Source organism: Pholcus phalangioides, unplaced genomic scaffold (genome assembly GCF_987345545.1).
Source record: "Pholcus phalangioides strain wild (caught in Gottingen) unplaced genomic scaffold, Ppha-v1.0 ptg000021l_1, whole genome shotgun sequence".
NCBI classification, from domain to species: Eukaryota; Metazoa; Arthropoda; class Arachnida; order Araneae; family Pholcidae; genus Pholcus; species Pholcus phalangioides.
Window position 1 is genome coordinate 4,620,683 of NW_028301614.1, and position 18,259 is coordinate 4,638,941.

The 18,259-nt window shown below is 36.5% G+C and overlaps 1 protein-coding gene across 2 annotated transcripts in view; it reads left to right on the top strand.

The window, feature by feature from the left end:
• The window catches only part of LOC149070524 (acetoacetyl-CoA synthetase-like), a 76,005-nt gene extending 58,441 nt beyond the window's left edge, over window positions 1-17,564 (top strand). For both annotated transcript variants that reach the window (XM_089249089.1, XM_089249090.1), the window contains exons 11-19: window positions 827-904; window positions 1,048-1,237; window positions 1,338-1,460; window positions 1,914-2,027; window positions 2,184-2,309; window positions 12,766-12,835; window positions 13,743-13,801; window positions 15,363-15,562; window positions 17,096-17,564. In XM_089249089.1, the coding sequence (XP_089105215.1) occupies window positions 827-904; window positions 1,048-1,237; window positions 1,338-1,460; window positions 1,914-2,027; window positions 2,184-2,309; window positions 12,766-12,835; window positions 13,743-13,801; window positions 15,363-15,562; window positions 17,096-17,260 (1,125 nt within the window). In that variant the 3' untranslated portion in view covers window positions 17,261-17,564. The remainder of the gene's footprint in view (window positions 1-826; window positions 905-1,047; window positions 1,238-1,337; window positions 1,461-1,913; window positions 2,028-2,183; window positions 2,310-12,765; window positions 12,836-13,742; window positions 13,802-15,362; window positions 15,563-17,095) is intronic.
• The last annotated feature ends 695 nt before the right edge of the window (window positions 17,565-18,259 follow it).

Sequence of the window (18,259 nt, forward strand, 5' to 3'; positions counted from 1 at the left end):
GATGGCCCAGCATTGAAATCTGCAGCAATTTGCGGAAGGGTTGCACGTCTGTCACGTTTAATGATTCTCATCAGTCGTCGTCGGTCCCGTTCTTGCATGATCTTTTTCCGGCCGCAGCGATGTCGTAGATTTAATTTTTTACCGGATTCCCGATATTCACGGTACACTCGTGAAATGGTCGTACGTGAAAATCCAAATTTCATCGCTACCTCGGAGATGCTATGTCCCATCTCTCGTGCGCCGACTATAACACCACGTTCAAACTCACTTAAATCTCGATAACCTGCCATTGTATCAGCAGTAACCGATCTAACAACTATGCCAGACACTTGTTGTTATATAGGCGTTGCCGACCGCAGCGCCGTACTCTGATTGACTTCATATCTTTTTATTCGCATACGCATGCCTGGGCCAGTTTTTTTGGCTCTTCAGTTTATATCTAGATATCTAATTTATTTGATTTTGGATTGTTCTTAAACAGAAATAAATAATATTCGGATATTAACTTTTTTTTGAAAAAGTTGTATTATCTAGATGGATATCATGCGTGTTTTTTAGAGTTTTGATATTTATTATTGGAATTGAGATTTCTTTTTGATTTTTATACTCATTTATCTTTATTTTCATTTATTTATCTTAATTTATTTACTTTTGTTGATCTAAATTCATGTATTTTTATCTATCCTTTGTGTTGATCTTCATTTATTTTTATATTTATTTATCTTTATTAATATTTTAATATTTATTCATCTTTATTGCTATTTTGATATTTATTTTTATTCATTTCTTTTTATGTATTTTTATTCCTTCATTTTTTTTCGCGAAGACGTTCCTGCCAGTGTTGAGAGACTTCGGACTGCACTGTGATTTCTCTCGAGACGATGTTATCTTGTCCATTCATCCCGTGAGTATAACAAATATGAAACATATACTGTGAGTGACTAGAAATAGCCAATTCAAGAAAATATCTTTGTTTTGCTGCTTTTATTGACTTCTTTTCCTAGGATATTAATGACGTTTGAATTCTTTCCCGACTTATCTGTACAGTGTGGATGGAACTTGTGGAACCTCTACGTGGCTTCCTTCGCTTTGGGTTCGAAAGTGTTATTGTATGATGGATTGCCCTGCTACCTTTCACCGACTTACATGTGGGACATCATATCGAAGTACAAAGTGTCCTACGTTTTCTTCGTGACGAGTATCGTTGATAAAATAGACAAGGACAACATAGTACCAGGTGATGATTCTCCCTATCAAAATCCCAACAAACAAAGAAATACACTCAAATTTCAAATTTTTGAATGTGAATATGCTGATTCAAAACTTACAATTTTCAGGACCAAATTGTAACTTGGACCACTTGAAAATCGTATCGATTGGTGGAAGCCCCGTCAAAATACAGAACATCGATTATTTTTTCAATAGAGTGAAGAAGGACCTCTTTGTCGGTTGCTTGTACGGTGAGTACAGACAAGTGGAGTTCTGATTGTCATTAAAGCAATACAGTTGACGCCGCTTAGTATAGTCAATGGTAATGTTTTCTTTTGGGTATTTTTATCACTTTTGCTAAGTACGGAACGGAAAAATAGCATAACATTGGAAAGAATTCCTTTATAGTTATCACGACTTCGATTCGTTATTTTTTTTTCCCGCGTCGAGTGGTTGTTTTTTTTTTTTTTTTTTTGCATACTTGATTGTGATCACGTTAAAGCGGCATGCACTGTGATTGAATTTCTGGTATGAGGAGAAATGGTACATAACACAATTGAGAGAGAAACTTCCTGCAATAATGGAAAATTAAATTGCTGCAAAACTATATCCAGATTGTGCTTCCATTGAAGTATCGGTTGTGTATTCGAATAAGATTGTTTTGTTTCTAGTGAAATTTTTTTATCGCTTCATATAATCTTTAGGAGCCACGGAGGTCATTGGCGTGTTTTCCGGATTCGACTACAACACTCCCGTATACAGCGCCGAGATCCAAACTCCAGCACTTGGAGTCGACATCAAATGCTTTGACGAAAATGGTAAAATATAATTTTAAGAAGCGAATAATTCTGAAAATTGCTAAGTAGAGAAATATATCGATTTAATAATCACTGTTTAAAATGGCATTTCATAGTTTTCATGCGTGGATGAGAGTTATTTACAAAAATAGTAAGATAGACTTTGACGATTTCTAGGTAAATCTGTTGTTGGAAAACGAGGTGAAATGGTTATACCCACCCCAACGCCGTCATTTCCCGTCGGTGTATGGAACGACAGCAAAAATCGTAATTTACATGACCTCTATCTCTCCAGATATCCAGGTAAATGGAATGTTTGATGAGGTATGCAGATAAATACAGCACACAAGAAAGATACGTTAATATAATGACCGTTTTTCATGAAACTGGAAAAAATTCTCAAAAATTGAAGGAATCAGTATACTTGATTAGGGGCCATTCAAGTATTACGTCAGCATCGGGGGGGGGGTTTCGGATTTGCTAACTTGTGATGACAAGGGGGGGGGGAAAGGTGGTTTTCACAATGATTACGTCATCAAACACCCTTTATGAAAAATCTCTCTACTAGGAATGCTAAAATGAGTTAACGAGAAGACCTCTGGCTAAGTTGTGGGTAACTGAACTTTCATTTTTTCTTATAAATACGTTCTTGACCACCGCCCCTTCCATCCTTTCTTACTTTTAGGGATGGGAAGGGGGTTATCGGCTGAACTTTTTTTGTCCACTCAGTGCGTCTCATGCCTTGAGTGATTTGCTGGAGTTCTGTACAAAAGCAAATGAGTGTTACGCTCGGGAAAAATTGTAACTATTCTAATTGTAATTAGAATCTATTCAAAATAAATCCGCCCGCTTTATTCTTAACTGTTGGTCATCCTCTGCCTCCGTCACTGAGCTCAAGCGCCAACTCAATATGCAACCGCTTTTTACCCGTAGATATATCTCTCGGTTATCCTTCCTTTTTAAAATTCTCCACGGTCATTTTCATATCGACACCTCGAACCTTCTAACTCCGGCTTCATACTTTTCAAAAAGAATTAATCATTCACAAAAATTGAAACCCATCTTTGCATCCACAGATTGTTTCAAATTTAGTCTCTTTCCTTGAACAATAACCGACTGGAACAACCTCCCCCCCCCCAAACATTATTGATTGTGAAACAATTTCCGATTTTCTTTGTGACATCAATCATCTCTGTCTAACTTCATCACCGCATTCCCTTGTATAGGCCTCGGCCAACCAATATTGAATAAATAAATAAATAATCATTGGCTAGTCAAAACCAGACACATCCGCAATAATTCCATCATCGGATCGGAAGCCAAATAGAAAGGCCACTAGGTTTAGCTCTTCACACTACTCACAAAAACCTCCTCACGAAGTTTTTGCCGATTGTACCACGCAAGAACAACTCATTTTGTTGAGAGGGTGAGCTATTATAGTTTCTATTAAGCAATTGCACTGAACTTTTCCATTTTCATAGCATAAAATCAATCACGATGTCATCTACTGTAGACAGACAGAAGTTATATCAGAAACTGTTCGAAAGTTTCAAGAAGTCGCATAATAATGAAAGTTTACAAAACATAAACAAAAATGTAAATGAAGTTTGGCGTGGTTACAAGAATGAAGCCAAGTCTGACAAGGAGCTTGAGAAGATTGTGTCCAAGAGAATCGAGGAAGAATTGCAAGCAGCAACTAAAAAGAAATCAAGTCTTTTGAGCTTTTTCACAAAGGTAAGTTTTGTGCTAATTATTAATCGCAAAAAAATGCATTTCTATTGCATGATATGCAGTACCAAATCGTTGTGATTATTTTAGGTGTCTTTTTGATGATCGCATAGGAGATACTGGATCCCACTTAAGAGATATTTTTTCCGTTTAATAAATATTTTTACTAGTATCCCGATTTTTTTCCAACATATAAAAATTTCTGTAGGAGAATTTTTCCCACTTATTACGTTGTGATGTCCCGACAATAACAACGTATTAAGCAAGATCCACTGTACATGAAAAAATCTTAAATTTTTCTCTTTTTATTAAAAAGACTTATGGTCGAAGACGTCCACTTAACACACATTATGTGAAAGAAATTTGTGATGAATGACAAAGTACATAAAATATAAAGGATTAAAATGACAGACATCTGACTAATGCTGAAAACCCCGAAATCAGTATTTTATCACACCACCACGAGCATATCGACTTACTCGGCGAGCATCGAATCAAACAGAGATTTGACAACTGTCAGACTCTTGTCATTCCATGCTGATTTCGATACGCATCCACGGATCTTCCGTTGTTGAAGGTGGCTAGGGCAGAAAAAACCGTCGTCGCGTGATCAGATTCCATACATTTGCATATTCCAACTTGTTCTGCTCATCATGTATAAGGTGTATAAACAATGATACACATTTTCCTACGTATTTTTATGATACATTTATGTTGTAACTAACCTATGTTATTAAAGCAAAAGAGAAAGGATTAGCAGAAGATAAAAAAAAATTTCATGAGAGCAAATTAATTATAAAATAAATATAAAAAATATAATAAATATATATATATTATATAATAAATATAATAAATATAATAAATATAAAAAATATTATAAAATTTAAACTTTCGAAATGAGCGTAATTACCAAGTCATTCGACGGCTAATGTTTCCAAAATGACCTTAACATATTGGATGCAAATACAATATTTGAATTTCGTGAAATAAGTTGTTAATTTATTGAAGTTGGGAGATTCTGAACTCAATTTAGAAAACAAAAATCTCATGATATCGAGCACATATGCAGAAAATTTATGTTTTTTCCAGAATCACCTATTTTGGAGGGGATTTGTTTTTTAAATGTACACTGGAACCCTGTTAATCCGAAAAGCTAAAAAAAAGTACGTGAGAAAGAATGGACGAAAGAACCAATCCAGGGCCGGATTTAGGTTTGATGGGGGCCCTAGGGTATTGAAGGTAATGGGATCCGTTATATGTCCAACTCCAGCTGTCCCGTATCAACGACTAATTGCCATTGTTTTTCAAATTTCTAAACTTCCTACTTCAATGTGTTAAAGTTTTATCTTTGAGCAATTTCTCAAAAAAACAACAGCAACAATAAAAAAACAACAGTTTGAGATTTCTGAGGCCTTCTGCATACCTCGGGACCTAAGGCTTCAGCCCATCTAGCCTATGGGGAAAATCCGGCACTGGCCCAATCTCTCGCGCAATTCCATCGTGGACATTGTAGGCTGACGGAGTCTCTAGTGCAAGACTGCCACAATTGATGTTTATTTGAATTAATTATTACCATAGGGTCCTTCGTGAGCCAAGGGCTCTCAGGAAGTCTCCCGATGTGCCCTTTGTTTTAAGACGGCCCAGCAAAAGCTTGTTTGCGCCCCCATTCAGTGCGTTTATATTTCTGAGGAATTAAGGGAGACACCGAGCTCTCTCTCTCTCTGTTGACACTCGACCGTTTTTTAATTCAGTGCGCCTCAATAGATGGACCAAAATGCCCATTTTCTCAAAAACTATTGAAGACTTTTTATTCGTTCTGAATTATTTTTTCTTGTTTCATTATTCATTTCTAAATCTGAATTCGGCCTGTAAAAGGTAAATTATTCATATGAAAAATAGATATTTATTAAAGATTCTCGTCAAAAGTCTTATTATACTTTTTTTTTCAGGCATCCTCCATACCTAAAGCTCCCAACAATGAAGAAACTATTCAGCCTGCTACGATTGCGACTGAAGATTCTGTGAATGAAATGGAGGCGGAGCTCAAATCAGAACATGTCAAAAAGCAGGGAAAGCAGTTACATTTAAAGCCTTCACAGAAGGCTTCAGAAAAGAAAATTTTCCACCTGAAAAATAGTCTCGACGCATTTAAGTCTGTTAGGAATACAATGCCAAACAATGAAGTTGAAAGACAGATTCGCAAAACTCGCAACTAAATTGAATTGGAGAAAAAAGCATTAAAAAGAAAAATTCGAAATGCGTTGTCACAAAAGAAACATAGAGATATACAAATTTCTTCCAGTTTTCTTTTCATAGTAACTACGATCAAGATATAAAAAATAAATTATCTCTCAGAGATTCAGTTGGACAACCTAGTCTCATAAGTGATCAACCATTATTATTAAAAACCATTGTCGATATAGCTACGTTTGGGAGTACAGCAGACGATAGAAGGGGATCGGGCACTATCCGTAGTGTAAAAACTCTTAACGTTCTCACTCAAGAGTTACGTAAAATCGGATTTAACATCATTTGATCATTTTTGTCGCACCACGGTCATTATCTGCACACGAGGGCTAATTAGACCGGGACCAACAATTTATTGCCGATTCCGAACGGCAGGCTTGCTTCTCATACTCATCGAGAGGTTGGTGTGCTAACCCCTCGATGGGGGACTCCCTGCGGTAGCAATTTTTGCTGCGGTCAAGTCGCCGTTTTTTGTTGTACCCCTGTGTCAGGAAAGTTTTCTGACAAGGACGAACTGGGTATCGAACTCGCGACACCTCTAAACATCCTTTGGTACTTTAGGCGAGCATCTTATCGACCGCGCTACCGCGCCCGGATTTAACATCAGTCACAGTGGGGCCCATCTTCATTTGCTACCGAGGAAATGTAACAGCTTAGGAGGCCGTGGGCATGGTTCCCGTGAAGCTCACTCGAGCACAGACTGAGCAACACCGGAACCATATCGACAGCCATTTTGCCACTGCATCAATTCGATATCTAGAGAGCCTAGCGTCTGTACTTGGACCACATGAAGTACTTTTTCTCTAGCAAGATTTCGGGTTCCTATCGGATTGACAGCAGCAAACAAACAAACACCGCTGCTGATGCACCTGGAGTACAGAGTTTAATTGCCTGACCATGACTGGGCCATTGCCGAACGGCATAAACTGATTCTCTCAGTTTACGCTGGGATCAAAATCGAACCCATTATGCTTCGAAATCCTCAGGCTGTTGGATATTCGGGACGGACATTCATCGCTATCAGAAGTGGGAAACATAGCATGTCATCAGCAAATACCCATGCTCAGGACTTGGAAACGATCCTTGGCCTTGAAGAATTCCAGTCACTTGCAAAAACTGACCGCGGGTGTATCAAGAATGTATTGGTTATCGCGGTTGACGGCAGACCAGATGAAAATCCCAGGTACCTGAAGGTTATCATTGCTACCAATGCTCCCCCGGAAGAAGTACATTCAATAGAGTAGAGCGCAGGATGGCTCCACTAAGCCGTGATCTTGCCGGTCTAATTTTGCCTCATGGTAATTTTGGATCGCATTTAGATGACCATGGTGAAACCATCAATGAGGAATTGGAGAAAACTAATTTCGAGTTTGCTGGCAAGGTACTAGCAGAAGTGTGGAGTGCATTGGTGATTGACAGTCATCCTGTGCATGCGAAATATGTTGAGCCTGGTGAACCTGACTTTCCTGATTTGCCAGACATCAAATGGTACTCAGAGCATGTGCGAGAAAGTCAGTACTTACTGCAAATTGTGAAATAGGAAAACAGGGAGTGTTGTGATCGACCAAGAAGCGGCTTGTTTAGGTTATTGAACAACCGATTTCTCCCGCCACCACTAAAACTAAAACAAACAGCTGACGACTGAAGTATAGATGATGAGGGAGAATATCTTAGTCTTACATTGCGTCTAGCCTTTAACCTAGATTGAAAAGTTCAAAGGGTTTGCTTAAACACCCTACGATTATTTTTGTCCGTCGGTGAAGCCAAAAATTTCAAACAGGACATGCAAAAAGTGCGGTCTTTATCATGCTTCTGTCAAAGATTCAAGATTTAAACCTGTGAGAGTGACTGCTCGTCGTGCTAATGAGCTGATGTACATATTTCAATCTCTAATAAGCGGAGATGAAGATGTTGAGTGGCTTGAAGAGGAAGATGTTGAGGTCCCAGGAGAGTGTAGCAATCAGACATCCGAACAAAGATCCAAAGTCATCGAGGACTTTGATTCATGGGTTATAGTGTCTTGGAGTGAAGAAAATTGAGAATCTTTCTGTATTTTATTTATTTCATTTTTTTGCTAGCCCATATCTGACTGATATAATGATCGAATTGATATATATATATATATATATATATATATATATATATATATATATATATATATATATATATATATATATATATATATATATATATATATATATATATATATATATATATATATATATATATATATATATATGAATAAAATAAGATATATATATATATATATATAAATAAAACATTCGGAAAACGGGTGAAAGTTGGGAACAAACAGCGTTAAATACGGGTACACCTATTGAATTTTTCGGCACAGGGTGACCGATAAAAAATTATTATTTTTTATTTCAATAACTAGGCTCGGATTTTTTCTTTCCCCCCTCATCTGTAGGTCATAAAAATCCGAACCCTTATTAATAACTATATAAACCCATGGCACATGAATGGCATTTCTCAATTCTACTAGTTATTTCGATACTTTTTCTAATTGGAAATATGCCTCTAGGATCAACGGTTCACCAGTAAAATGCCCCATGCGTGCTGTTAACTATGCACCCTGTATACTATAATTGTAAATCCGAAATTTTATTGTAAATAAGCTTCATGATTTAGTTTCGTGTAACAACAAATTATTGTCGATGTTATTCTTTTATTAGTGCTGTAGTGGTGGGTTGGTAAGATGCGGAGTTAGAGATAGGAAAAATTAAGGGTAAATGAGTTCAAACCCACCCACCTCCAGAAAATTACACTTTTTTCATTCGATCGGGTCCAACATGGCAAACTCTTGAAGCGTTTACACGAGATTGGAATAGGGGGAAACTTGCTGAATTGGATAGAATCGTGGTTAAGAGATAGGTCGCAACGCGTTATGGTGAACGGGGAATTCTCTGGTTGGACAGACGTCACAAGTGGAGTTCCTCAGGGAAGTGTCCTTGGCCCCATACTTTTTGCACTTTTTATCGACAAACTCGATCAGGGTATCGATGGGATTACTAGCAAATTCGCAGATGATGTGAAGCTAATGGGGGTAATTGGGAATGAAAGCGATAGGGAGTTGCTCCAGACCAACTTAAACAGGATTGCAGCATGGGCAAATGAATGGAGCATGACGTTTAGCGTAGATAAGTGCATGGTCGCTCATTTTGGTTCGAACAACCCACGGTTCTCTTACGAGTTGAATGGTGTCACTATCCCGGATGCAACTAGGGTCACCGACTTGGGAATTCTCATTGACGAGCGACTTAAGTTTTCTGAACATTGTTCAGCGGTGGTCAAAAAAGCGAATAGAATGCTTGGTCTCATTTTCAGAAAGGTCTCTTCGCGTTGTCCTAAAGTCATTCTTCCGCTTTTTCGAGGCTTAGTTCGTGCTGGACTGGAGTATGCTGTAAGGTTTTGGAGACCATACCTACAGAGGGACATAGACTTGGTTGAGGGGGTGCAGAGAAGAGCCACGCGTGTCCTTATTGGCACACAGGGCTTGAGTTAGGAAGAGAGACTTTATTTTTTGAATATGTTTACATTGGATGAACGCAGGTGTCGAGGAGATAAGATCGAAGTGTTCAAAATTTCCAATGGGATGGATAGGATGGACCATGAACTTTTAGTACACCGCCAATCGACTGCTTTTACAAGGGGACACCAGTATCGATTGGTGAGGGACAATGCAAGGTTATGGTGTCGCAGGGAATTTTTCTCTAATAGGGTTGTTAATAAATGGAATAGCTTACCCCCGGCGGTAGTAAATTGTAACACAATTGACACGTTTAAAAAGAAATACGATAAACATGTTGGGGTAAATCGAGAAGCTATCCATTCTTAGAATAAGACAACCATAATTATTCTTTACGGGCATTGTATAATATTTTATCATGTGTATATATTGTTTATAATATTTGTGATTTGAATTTTTAATTGGGTTGCTGTATTTTTGAAATATATGACATCCATATCTTTATGGGCATCTTTTTATCAGCCACCTCGTTGGGCATTTTGTCTGTTGTGGCGTTGTATTTGTTTTTGTATAGTATTATAGGATCTTATAAGAATGTAAGTATACCCCATGTGTAAATACATTTAATCACCTCTAACTGAGATTTGAGAACCTTGAATTGTGTAGCTGTGATGCTAATGCTTTGTTAAACACATACATAATCACTTTGGTAACATATAACAATATTTTTTATTTAACGTAGTAGCCAGATGTTTAGAAAGTACATCAAATGGTTTTGAAAATATCGTGAGAATGTTCATATGAATACATTTAATCCTAAACGGGGTATTGTAAAGCACTGATTGTTAGCAATGAGAATAATGCTTTATAAATCCGTATAATCTTTTGATTCCTACAACGTTATTTTATGAGCATGTACGTCAAATGTTAGAAAAGATACATCAAATAGATACATCAATAAGTAATTAAATTGATTAAGCAAACGCACATGTGTACAACTGCGAACACTGCTGGAGGTTGGTAATCAAATTTATATTGATTAAGAAGATAGTAGAAACCGGAAAAAATAAAATAAAAATACTCTTCTAAGAGCCGTTTTTTAAATATTGATTTTCTTCTTTAGTTCTCGCCGTCTTGTACACAAATTTTATATTGTTAACCTAAAGAGGAGAGCCCCGATTTAATTCTCTAGAATTTAGAGAAACCATGAAAAAGAAAATGAGAGCTCAATGCGCGGTACTTCACACCCCCTTACAACGATTACATATTAATCTAAATACCACTCCGTTAATTGATGCTCAAACCTGAAAACACAAGCTAAAAATATGGTGCGCTCAGTCGGTAATCATGTGAGAAATGATACTCCGTTGCATACACTCCAGCAGTATCAGACTCACTATGCATGTTCCCGAAGATAAATCTCAATCAGAGACGTACGCAGGATCGACCTTTGGAGGGGGCACAAATGGCTAAGGACAGGGGTCTTCAACGCATGGCCTGCGGGCCACGGGATTTTTGGGGTGGCCTGTTCACTGTTTTTAGAAGATAGCTAAAAACGTTGAAAGACAAAAAATTGATTAAGCAATTACGCCTCTGAGAGACGCCGTGTTATTCAGAATTGTGGGATGTTTTCGAAATCACCAGTACTCAAGGCAACAACTAGGGGGAGATCAGCCAAAATCAGTCAAAAGTCAGTTGAATAAATTATTTTAAAATCATTTAAAGAAGTTTCAGAATAGTTAAAAGAAGTAATGAATCAAAAGCATTTTCAGAATTGGTGAATGATATGATTTCAGAACTAATAAGCATTGATAAAGAATAAAAGAAACAATATAATCATTCATAAGTCTTTAATTAATTTTGCCCATTTAACTTGGGGCCCCGAGATGGTCTCTGTATAACCAGATGCCACTGAAAATTACAAGAGCGACCTTTGTGAATCTGGTTTTTAACTTACAATTATACAGCACGAGTTGGTGACCAGAGTGAGCTTCGTGGGAAGTTTCAACTTGGCCTGCGATACCCTAAAGGTTGAAGATTGAAGACCCCTGGCTTAAGAATAAACCCCTGAGACAAGGAATTTCTTGAAGATAAATTTTGAGTTTTAGCCTTCAAATAGCATTGAAATTAGCAGAAATTGATAAAAATAGCATTTTTATGGTAATTTTTTTTCCCGATACTTTAATTTTTCTAGATAACTTTTTTTTGCATCAACATAAATATTTAATCGTCTTATCTCTCTCCCCCCGCGTCACCTCTGAGCCAAATATGTGGTAGTGGATGAGGAAAGCAGTGCTGACGAAATTTTGCTGACAAGGGGGGGGGGTCAAAAATAGCTAAAAATCTGCTTACGTAATACTTGAATGGCCCCTTAAGGTTTGCGAAAAAGTTATTCGCCCGAAGGAGCGATTTTTTTGTTTTTAAGGTGAAGAAAAAATATTAGTTCCAATTTTTGTCGTTAAAGGGCCTGGGAAATTAATGCGGCAGAAGTGATTAAACTTGAACCATTCTTCAATCTCTTCTGCGTCTGAAACGTTCGTAAAGCTTTCGTGTCATCACAGTGCGGATCGGCTAATGTTGGTTTTCTGTGGTTTCAAACTCCGAGGTGGGAATGCGAGCCGATCTTCCCATAAAAAAGTCTAGAGATTACAAATGGCCCACAATAGTACAAATCATTGTACTAAAAAATCATACACAACACTGTATACGCAGTCAGACCGTTAGGTATACACATTAACACTTCCGACACAACTCACTCCTTAGTGAATTGCCCATTGCTACAGACAGGAGTTGAGCTCGGTTTGGAATAAAGACAAGAAAGTCGGCGATTCGACATGAAACAACTTCACCAGCAGTGATTTATCCACCAATGTCAACATCACAATGAAACCTTATGTGAGCACCAGTCACAGAAAGTGTAGAAATAAGCTGTAAATATCACGCCCTACATTTAATAAATCTCTGTTTTGCATATTTCCAGTGACTTGATCTCGTGCAATGCCTTCTATCGACAAAAATTGGAACTAATCTTTTTTCGCACCAAAAAATTTCCCCTCTTTGATATTAGAGTAACTTTTTCGAATTCAAATTTCCCGATTCCTTAAATATTTTAACTACTCCAATATGGGATACCCTGTGTATTGAGACTAATTGCGTGCTATATATCAATATTAAAGTAAGTTTCGCATCAGATTTTGAAACCCAGAATTCAAAACCATCATTTAACCATAGGAAGTTTTAATTAAGATAAATTCGGTAATTATACTAATCATTGTTAAATCGGCAATTTATCCATAGGTGTTTGGACACAGAACGACGAGATTTATATCGATCCCGTGACGAAAGGAATCATTATCATTGGCAGAAGGTATTTACTTCAATAATTATTTTATAATGATATGTGAGAAACGCTTTACGTTAATGAGGGTTTTTGAAATTGAGCCAATTAGAGTGCATAAAAATATTTATTTTATTATAAGAATGCAAGCCCTGAGTATCTACCAAGAAAAAAAAAATATATATACAGCTGACATGTCGATACTATAGTGATAAAATGTATGTATTTAGCAGTTTAAAAGTTTAAAAATTCTTTATTTGAAACAAATTTGCAATTTTCTGTCCATTGGTGGCAGAGTGGTGGTCGGTTGAAGTTGTTTTCTTTTGCGGTTTTTCAACTTCTTTCGAGGAGCGGATGTAAGCCATTCTACTATTTGAAAAAGTCTTCCCGCAGAGAGCATGCGGATCTTCAACGCGATACTTGCATAACATGAAAATACAGGTATTCGCTATTTTCACTTAAATATTTCACAAAGAAAGCTGGCAGTACCAGTATAACACGAAGGAAGCATAGTGTTGACAACATAAATGCGTTCCAGCCCCGTACACACACACACACACACACACACAACGTTCCTCTTTGTGAGTAGTTCTCAACCTTTTTTTGACCCACGGAGCCCTTTCTGGTATATAATTTCTATGGCGGAGCCCCGTAGTCCTATTTTTATTTATTTATATCAAAGTTACTGATTTATTTTTATTTATTATTCAAAAATATTAATAATTATTTTCTTCAAATTATACTGTTTTTTTTTTCCTCGAGCGGCCGCGGAGCCCGTTGTGAATCGCTGCTCTATGTAATCAAAATTTATTAGAAATTCCCATGAGGAATTTTCACGATAGAGCATGTACGGATTAGTTTTGTTGTGTTTGAAAATGTATACTTTCATTGATTTTAACAAGAACGATGTTTCAATTTTACCATTTGTAATTTTTAGTGATGAAGTCATTAAACAGTTCGGTGAAAGATTCAACTCTGAAGTTATCTACTGGGCGAGTAAGTACCAAACATCTAACAAAAAAAAGGGCATTATTATACTGTCTTTAGTTATTTGAAATATGCAATAACGAAAACACATAATTGAAACGCTTAAGAAGCTACATTTGAATCACATTAATAATAGAAATTAGTTAGTGTGAGGTACATGGCCCCCACAAGGGGTGGGCTGACAAGGCTCCAGCCCTGGGGCCCGGGGTGATTTGATTTTAATAATTTTTTTGTTTTTCACGATATAAATTCATCATAAAGGGGCCCCGTGAAAGTCTGGTCGGGGGGGGGGCCCGTTTGGACTTGGTAAGGGAAAGAGTGCCTCTACCCCCCCCCCGCTTTCTACAATCCCTTTTATCCTGATCTATTTTTATTTTGTTAAGATGCTGATTTTTATAACCGGCGAATCAAAATACCTAAAAAAAGAAAAATATATGTTCCAAAACTTCGATAATGTAATATACATTCTATATATATATTTTTTGAATAAATAAAGTCATCATCACATGTTCCCAAGGGATCAGCATGATCCATCCAGGGAATTTGTTAGCGTTAGTAAACATCCATGCCCGAACCCAGACCTGTACAGTGAGTGAGAGGCTAGCTTCCGAACCACTTGACTGCCAGGCGGCGTTATTTTTTATTATACAAATCAATTGTAAAGTACAATATACTCTATGCAAATGAATTGGTATTTTTTATTAATAAAAAAGTAATCTGTTATTAATTAATTAAACTACGACATGTAATGTCTATAGTTCTTATACTTTGAACATTGAAGGACCGGACACACCCCGCTTCCCAATTTTACGGAGATATCTAAGTGTCATTATACAAATATGTTAAAGTTGGTTTTTATACGAATGTTCCCAAACAAATTATGCTTAGATTTTCTCGAAATACTTGGATTAGTCTGTTTTGCAGAGTCACTCTATGAATTTTGCTTAAAATTTGACATAAAAATAACTTTTCTCATAGAAAATGGCGCAGGCAGACCAAACCTATGCCAGCTTCTTTTGAAGCAGTGGCTTGATTTTATTAAAAGGAAATTATATTATATGATTGTGTGGTCTTCTCTCTCTTGATTCGATTTCGTTTTAACGATTCAATTGGATTGGTCTGGGAAAGATTATAAAGAATTATAAAGAATGATTATAAAGTGACTGATTTCATTTTATTAACCGGTAATTTTACTAGCGGCGTGTACTGTATTCGGTGTCAATTGAATTGCATCGGTGTGTGGATTCTATTTTTTTTTTTTTTTTTTTTGATTTCTTGCCAGGCTAAGCCAGTGTTGGCCTCGAAGTAATATTCTCGAAATCAATGAAGAAATATTTTGTTATTAGCCAGTAAATGTTCTGCTTCGTGAAATTGGAACGATTCAGATCCGGTTCATGGGAATTTTGAAGCTGGATGTCATTACTCTTGTATTATTTTCACGCTCACCGCTGTATTCGTACTTCTCATCAAATTTTTTGTTTATAAGAATTTCGATACGAGAAATTCTAAAAAACATAACGTAAAATATATTTCGCTGGAAATTAAATATACGCAATCCTTTTATTTTCAGTCCACGCAATTGAAGAGATATCAGACAGCATATGCGTCCAGCAGGCCAACAACAAGGGAGACATGAGAGCCGTGCTGTTCGTCAAAGCCAGAGACGAAAATTTCAACCAGCAGCTCGTGAACAAAATACACGAGCATATCATCCAGGAATTGACTTTTTTACATGTTCCCGAAGTTATCCTGCCTATCACTGATATTCCGGTAAGCTCTCAAAAATTAGTAAATACAGCAAAAACCCCCTCTTAGCGCAGGCCCGTCATTTGGGAGGGAGGGTATTTGAAAATACACTACAAATGGTAAATGGTATATATATATAGATACATTGAGTACATGTGTTTTGTCCCCCCCCCCCGGAAAAAGTTGAAATCACGGCCCTGTCTTAGCGGGACATAAAAATATTTCGTAAAACAGGGTTGACCATGAAAAAAGATGGTTCTTATATAAGTTACAGGAAAGCCTCTTGAAATAAAATCAATTTTAATAACATAAGTTAGAGTTAAAAACGTGAAATTCACGTTTTTTTAACCAATCAGCGTTTTCACGCTGCACACGATGCAGGTAACCTGCTCCTAGGAAAGCCCGCTTTTATGGGATTTTTTCTGCAAAATCAAACGGTTGCCAAAAACTGTAATCACCAATTTCGAATGTCACTTCCATGAACACCGATTTAAGCGATGTATTGCAAACAAAAGGATACATTTTTCCTGAACAACATCACTGATATGGTTTATTGTAGCCTCTTCCGAAAGCTGGTGCCTTTGGAAAAGTTTATGGTAAATTTGGCCGATTGCATCTAGAAAGAAGAGTGTGTGCTGAATTGGGGGTTACAGATTTTGTCGACTATTCGATTTTACAGTTTGCCAATCTTTTAGCACTGGTAGCTCACCAATGAATCCAGTTATTCTTACAGAAATGGTGTCACATAAGATTTTTTTTTATCTTTTTAAATATATTTATAGTTTGCATATAAGTCATTCAGGAACTTCACAAATTTAAATCTTTTCAGATTCGATAGGTTTACTTCTATCCACCATAACTAGAAAAAGGTTAGGATAGGACAGAGTTGCTACAGTGTTTATGCTTCACTTGGACTCGTCTAGCGTCCACTTTTTTTTGGCAGATCAGTCGAAATTCCTCCTTGAACAAACACGAAGTACTGCATTAACGTTGTTATTTTACGAAAACGAGTTCTAAGTTGTTTTTAACCCATGAGTTCTATTTCACAATGAAATAAATGAAATTTATAAACCTCACACATGAGAGCAGTTCTACCGTATATTCACAGGTTCATCAGAATATGGTCTGTATATCGTTCGAGGCTAAATAACAATGAGATTGTTGGAACAATGGCTCTCTTGGTCATAATTTGAAATTAATGTACTCAACTACTGTATTTATTAAGTTATTTTCCTCATCAAGTAAACAAAAAATTGTGTAAAGTAATATTTTTGAAACCTTCAAGCGGCAATTAGAAATTACTAAACCCCCCCCCCCTCCTTTAAAATGCCATATCTCCTTCAATGCAGTAGGCTTTCTCCCGATTTGCAGCATGTACAAACTAAGGAGTTATACGGAAAAAGTTTTCCATTGAGAAATCAACTTTACAAAATATCTGGGCATGTGTTAATGCTAAAATAAGATGCTTTTATGGAGACGAGATCTCTCGTCATTGCCGATTAATGGATTAAATATCAGAAATAAAAATGACATTTTAATTTAAATTATATTTTCCAGTACAATCTGAACGGCAAGAAAATGGAACGACTCGTCAAACAGATCATCAGCTCAAATACCATTCCAGAAGTAAACAACGTTAAGAACCCAGATTGTCTTCAGGCTTATTGCAATATTCCGTTGCTATTGAACTACGACAGCAGCAAGTTCTCGGTAAATTACTAGCGAATGCATTTTACTCAAAATTCTGAAAATTCCACTAAATTTTATTTTGGGATTCATCAAGTGCTATTGTGGATTGGAAACCAAGAAACGAAACGAATGTTTTTTTTTCTATAATATCTACTGCTCAGAAAATGATACATAATGCTGCACATATAAGTTTTGGAAAGGATTGTAAGCAGAAGAAATAAGTTGTTACGCGCATTTTGCATCAATTTTATGAATACTTTATCTCGAGAGTGAGGTATCGAATATTTACAATGTTAAGGGAAACCAAGATGCCGAAGCTCGTAATTTATTGCTATTATTTGTCCATATTTTGTGTAAAAATAAATGTATTTTATTCAACGAAACCGTCATGTTTTTTTGTGTCATTAAGTTATACATCGTGTCACAAATTTTTAAACAGTCGTTGACTCTGTAGCCGTTAACTTCAAGACGGTGCAAAAAAATTTAAGGGCACAATCAAAAAACCGCTATATCTTGAAAATGTGTGCTTGTGCGTGAATGAATATTTTAGAGTGACAACTACAAGTGGAATTAAACATTTTTCACTAAAATTAATTTCGATGAGTGCTGCACATTCTTTTAGAAAAAAGTTTTTGAAGTTATAGTAAAGGTTAAAACTTGAAAAAAGTATAAGGACATGCATGTTTTTTTTTTTCTGACGTTGAAGAAAGAAATTAAATTTCTTATAATTAATTAAAAATACAAATTTCGTATTTCTCTCATCTTGCCGTAACAGCCAAAACTATTTCGATGAGTCATGCACCATAAGATCAATTTTATTTGCTTTTGCTTTGATCAAAGAAGCCTGGAGACGATTACACAATTCGAGTTTTGAGTCACGTTTGTTTTTACGAGAGTTGGCATTATCTTGTATTTGGGACTTGTATTTCCCGTATTTCTGTCGATGAAATATGGTCATTTTGATGCTTATCTACTCCAGGTTTTCAGTTGCTCTGAAAAAATTCTATAAAAAATTTTTGTAAGGACGTAAAA